The sequence below is a fragment of the Propithecus coquereli genome, unplaced genomic scaffold (genome assembly GCF_000956105.1).
Source record: "Propithecus coquereli isolate 6110/MARCELLA unplaced genomic scaffold, Pcoq_1.0 Scaffold8, whole genome shotgun sequence".
Lineage (NCBI taxonomy): Eukaryota > Metazoa > Chordata > Mammalia > Primates > Indriidae > Propithecus > Propithecus coquereli.
This window is the reverse complement of record NW_012154173.1, coordinates 15325381-15331380: the sequence shown is the minus strand read 5'-3', so window position 1 is coordinate 15331380 and position 6000 is coordinate 15325381. Positions and strand designations below refer to the sequence as shown.

The 6000-nt window shown below is 34.1% G+C and overlaps 1 protein-coding gene across 1 annotated transcript in view; it reads right to left on the bottom strand.

The window, feature by feature from the left end:
• The window catches only part of ARFGEF1 (ADP-ribosylation factor guanine nucleotide-exchange factor 1 (brefeldin A-inhibited)), a 133318-nt gene that overhangs the window by 64715 nt on the left and 62603 nt on the right, over nucleotides 1-6000 (bottom strand). The window contains exon 10 of the mRNA XM_012663112.1: nucleotides 2593-2827. Coding sequence (XP_012518566.1) covers nucleotides 2593-2827 — 235 coding nt within the window. The remainder of the gene's footprint in view (nucleotides 1-2592; nucleotides 2828-6000) is intronic.

The following is a 6000-nucleotide window of genomic DNA, read 5'->3' as shown; positions in this document are numbered from 1 at the left end:
AAGTGAATAGTCTCATAAAATGAATTTTCATGTAACAATCTTAATTTTGTTTTGCAAATTTATGTTTTCGTATGTTGGGCTTTCTCCAAGTGGAACATACCTCGCCGAGAATTTGAATATGTTTACTATTTTTGAAAGCGTATCTATATTTATCTTATTTTAGTCTCATTATCTTCCATTGAGGGACAACGGAGGGTGAGATAAACTCTTTTAAATGATCTCTTTTAAAAATCAGAATAATATGACAATAATTTTGCAATGAGAATCTACCATCTATGAGCTGATGGGAAATTTCTTCATTTCCTTTCAAATTCATTTTTCTAGAATAAGTCAACTTTACTCTACAAAAATACTAATTCCAACATAAATGATTTCTGATATCTAGTTCCATAATATATTTCACACAGTCTACTAAACAATCGTTATAGAAGTGGAGTCTCAGTGTCCAAAAACCTGTAACTGCAAACTGGTATTAGCTGATCAACATTTAAGTGCACATATAAGAATAACATGTATTGGATGTTGGGCAGGGGGAGGGGGAGGGGGGAGGAGGGGACGGGCATATGTACAAACAATGAGTGCGATGCGCACCTCCGGGGGAATGGACACACTTGAAGCTCGGACTTGGTGGGGAGGGAGGGTAAGGGCATCATACGTAACCTAATCATCTGTACCCCCATAACATGCTGAAATAAAAAAAAAACAAAAAACAAAAAACCTGTAACTGGCTGCACAGTCTTCCAAAAATCTCTAATGCCAACTTAAATGCTTCATCATCAAATTAAAGACTTACTGGTTTTTAACAAAAGCAAAAGTTTTTTAGAAGTCCTTTTTATCTGTAGTTCCTGAAGATAATGGGAAAAAACTATCTAAAAATAGCAACTCTTCCTAGTTAAATGCCTTACATTATTTTAACAGACATATGGCAGACTCCTAAAACTTGATATCATATATGCAACAAAATTCCTTTTCTGTCCAAAAATATGGCCCGAATTTTAAAACTTTCACTTATTCTGTTTCATTGTCATAATGTTCTAAGAAAATTCTGAAAGACATTACAGAACATTAGCAATAAAGGATGATTATTTTAACCATCTCAAAATTCTGCAAAAATAATAATTTATCCTTTCTACTGGGCAAATGAATTATTAGTCTTGAGTTAGGATTAGATATAAAATTGACAAAAATTAAAATATGACCTGTATATCATATCAAACATAATATGAAGGTGAAAAGTGACCAACAAAAAAAATGAATATTTCTAAAATACGCAACGTTGCAACGAAAACAATATTTTAACAAAGACAAATTGAAAAAAAGCATCCATTAAATCAGTAAAACATAAAGTACTATTTTTTTTTTTTTTGAGACAGAGTCTCACTCTGTTGCCCTGGCTAGAGTGAGTGCCGTGGCATCAGCCTAGCTCACAGCAACCTCACACTCCTGGGCTCAAGTGATCCTTCTGTCTCAGCCTCCCGAGTAGCTGGGACTACAGGCATGCGCCACCACGCCCGGCTAATTTTTTCTATATATTTTTAGTTGTCCAGATAATTTCTTTCTATTTTTAGTAGAGACGGGGTCTCGCTCTTGCTCAGGCTGGTCTCGAACTCCTGAGCTCAAACGATCCGCCCGCCTTGGCCTCCCAGAGTGTTAGGATTACAGGCGTGAGCCACCACACCCGGCCATAAAGTACTATTTTTAAGCACTGAATTATCTGAAGATGAAAACAAATCAGAAACTGGTTTACCTGCATAACACATTCAGACATGGTTGGAAGATTCCCTAATTTAGTTTTGCTAAATCTCTGAAAATATTTTCTTTTCTTTTTTTTTATTCCTGCATATTATGGAGGTACAAATGTTTAGGTTACGTTGCTCTTGCCCCCCGCCAGTCAGAGCTTCAACCGTGTCCATCCCCTAGATGGTGTGCATCGCACTCATTATGTGTGTATATATCCATCCCCTCCTCCCCCCTCCTCGATGCCTGATAAATGTTATTCGTATATGTGCTAAATCTCTGAAAATATTTTAGAACCACATGACTGTTCCTCTATTTCCAAAGATCTTGGGAAAAAACTTTAGGAATATAATGTATACACTAGAAAAAAAGTATAAAGCAAAAATTAATTTTTTCAGATATCCTAAAATATAACCCCCAAAATGCCCTTCGATCATCTCTTTTAAAGTATCTAATACTTAAATGCTTTAAAACCATGTAGATGCAGTAAATATCTAGAGCTTTAAGATAACCAAATTCATTATAACATACCATATATACAATGGTAAGACTATTGTGAGGACCAAATTATTAATAATTTAAGAGAGCTAGAACCATTCAGTCAACTAGTACAAGTTCCTTGAGGGCAGGGGCTGGGTCTTATTTCATTTGGCATTCTTAGCACTTACCCAGTGCCTAGTATTTTGTAGGCACATGTTTGCTGAATGGATGAAAAAAAAAAAGTACGTGACAATATACAAATATTATTTCACATTCTAGAAAACTTTCCAGTGTAGTTAATAATCTGATTTAACATGAAACAAATAAAAAATCCAATCATAATCTTACATTTTAATGCCTAAATGCAAACCATACCTCAATTTGCATCTTCAGATGTGTCTTGAAGTTTGACAACAGAGTTAGAAATATAGAAAGAGAAAGCTCAAAAACCTCTGGAACAGATGAGACTCCGTTTTTTGAGAGTGCAACACAAAGATACTGCTTAATAGCATTAATAAACATCTCATTTGTCCTGAAAACGGGTCCTGCATTCTGCAGAATGGACAGAAGTAACTGCAACGAAAGAATCTTGGATCGTAACTCATGAGATCTGAAATGATAAAAAGAAGGCACAGTACATAGACAAGTTTAGCATTATGGCAATAATGAGCTGTTCCAAAGATATTTCCTGATACCACACAATTTCACAAACTTTTTAAATAGGGAGAAACAGAAAACTCTACAAAATAAAGTACAATACATGAACAATTTAGCCACTAACAATGGGTACGTACTTCTCCTGATGTTCCCTTGTACTATGTAATTTCACAAAAATGGAAAAAACATCATTCACAAATATTTAATATCAATCTACTGTTGCAATGGAAAAGAAAAAATGATTTGAAGATTTATGCCTTGTTCCTTTCTTTCGCAACCATACTTCTCCTTAGAAATTATCATAAACTTCTCAGATTAAGTTCCATACTTAGTATGTAACAGCTCCAATGTATTTTTTCTTACTTATGCTACTCAAAAATCCTAGACATCAATAAAAAATTTGGGCTGCATTAACAAGTTACAGCACTACCTCAAGCTTACTTTGTCAGTAATCATTTAAAGATTTTTTCTTTTTTGAAATAATAGAGGCTTTTAGAATATTTAAAAATTATCTCAACATTTTTATAATAAAAAGCTGAAAAACATTTTTGGCATAAAATTTTTAATTATATTTCTGACCAATACATTGTGCCATGTTTCTGATCACTATTTAGCATTTTAATTATTTACTTTTGCAAATATAATTTTTCTCCCATTGAAATTGGTCTCTTAAACCCAACAGACCAAGGACCTTGATCCCATGCAACATTTCAAATGCAGGACACACTTAAATGCTCTGGAGTGGGTTCATTTATTTAAAAAATTTATCCCAAATGCTGTGTTCAGTCACATTTACACACTATAGTTAACTTAATTGCTCTTGATTTCCACTCAAAAATTTTTATGGTTATAATAGGTGTCAAATAATTCAAGGAACTATGTAAATTTGACAAGGAGTATTTAATTTCAAGTAAATGGGGTTCACAAAAAAATACTACTTTCTTTGAAATAAAATGGAAGTCAGTAATACTATAGCTTATAGTCATGTTTCCACGATGCCTATTCCTCTGAATCTAAAAATATGTACAGCAAATATATAATTACCAAAAAAATGCTTAGATAAATCAAGTTAGAAAAGAGGTAAGACTTGGAATAGCTACAGGAAAATATGGAGTGAGCCAAGTATCTCCCCTCTTGTTCTAGCTTTCCAAGGCTTACAAACTGCTACTTCTTCCTAGCCTAGCTCACATTTATAACCTTTTTTGCTCAATTCCTACAATAATCAAATCCTGTATCTTACTATTCTCTAACATGCATTTTTATTATATTTTATCTTTGCATCCCCAGTATTTAACAAAATGCATAGTATATGCTCAAAAAATTAATGGATTTATTCTTGTGTTTATCCATTTATTAAGTATCTACTATGTGCAAGGCATTAATGAAGAAATGATCAAGTAATTGGCATATGACAAGATTATACTTTCGATAGGTAAAAGAGACTGGAAATTTCAGGTCTGCAGTTTTTCATGGGGTAGTTTCTCAAATTATGGTTCAGCCTTAAAGAATATTTTCTGAACCATCATTTTAGCAAGGCCAGAAAATAAAAAAAGACAAAAAAGAAATTACGTAACTACAAAAGCTCATTGATTTTTTCGGCAAAAAAATCATTCAAGACAGAAAACCATATATTCTCTTTTGGAAAAATAACAGTTTCCAAGGGCAAAAAATTTGATCTTTTTCAGTATTCAATTCCAATTGTTTAATAATCCTGATGGTCATGTCAAAAGATTTTCAAATATCATTTCCTAATATTTGGTTTAATCCCACTAAATAGGAAGATTATAAATTTACGTATTTCTCATAAGAGTCTTTTGTAGGGCTGGGCACAGTGGCTCACACCTGTAATCCTAGCACTTTGGGAGGCCAAGGCAGGAAGATCACTTGAGGCCAGGAGTTGGAGACCAGCCTGAGCAACACAGCAAGACCCCATCTCTATTAAAAAAAAAAAAAAAAACTAAAAAATTAGCCGGGCATGGTGCCACAAACCCGTAATCCCATTTACTTGGGAGGCTGGGGCAGGAGGTCGCTTGAGCCCCTGAGTTTGAGGTTGCGGTGAGCTATGATGATGCCACTGCACTATAGCCCAGGGAACAGAGTGGGACTCTGTCTCCCCCTCCAAAAAAACAAAAAAAAGAATCCTTTGTAGTATTAAAGACTGCAACTTTTCAAAACTAGGTCACTCTTTTTTCAGGGCTCAATGAACACACGCCACCCCAATAGTACTCCTCAAAATTCATATATTTTCTTTCGTGTCCTTTTCATTCCATTTTAAAGAATTCCCTCTTTTCTGTTTTAGCGTTTTTTTCAAATCATATTTTTTACATTTGATTTGGGAAAACATCTGAGGCTTTTAAGGTCAGTAACATTTTTAAAACATGGCAAAAAAAAAAAAAAGGCCTTCAGTAATAACACCAAATTCTTAAGTTACTTTATTTCTTAAATTAGGTCTTCATCAATTCAGAATGAGATATCAAAATTGTCAATTTTTGAATTAGAAAGTTATTTTCCCCTCATAATGAGAAATTGAAATTTTTAAGAATATATGTATATATTTTTTTTCTTTGAGACAGGGTCTTGCTCTGTCACCCAAGCTGGAGTGCAGTGGTATGATCATTGATCACTGCAGCCTCTAACACCTGGGCTCAAGTGAGCCTCCTGCCTCAGCCTCCCTGGTAACTAGGAGCACAGACATGTGCCACCAGGACCAGCTAATTTTTTAAAAAAAATTTTTGTAGAGATGGGGTCTTACTATGTTGCCCAGGTTGGTCTTGAGCTCCTGGCCTCAAGTGATTCTCCTGCCTCAGTTTCCCAAAGCACTGGGATTACAACTATGAGCCATCATGCCCAGCCTAAAAATATACTCTTAAATAGTATATAGGGCATAATCAAGCTTATACATAACTTTAATCCTTTTTCTGTAGAGTTTATATTTCTAAAACATAAAAGAACCAATGAATTGTATTTCTGACATTCAGGATTTGGGCTAAAAAGATTTTATGATTTTAGGCTTCTGTGCCTAAAAGATGTTTATCCCTAAACCAGTACAATGTGACAAAACAAAACAAAACAAAACTATAGAACATATAACAAATGTAGTTTCTAGAAACTTATGTTTTACAGCAA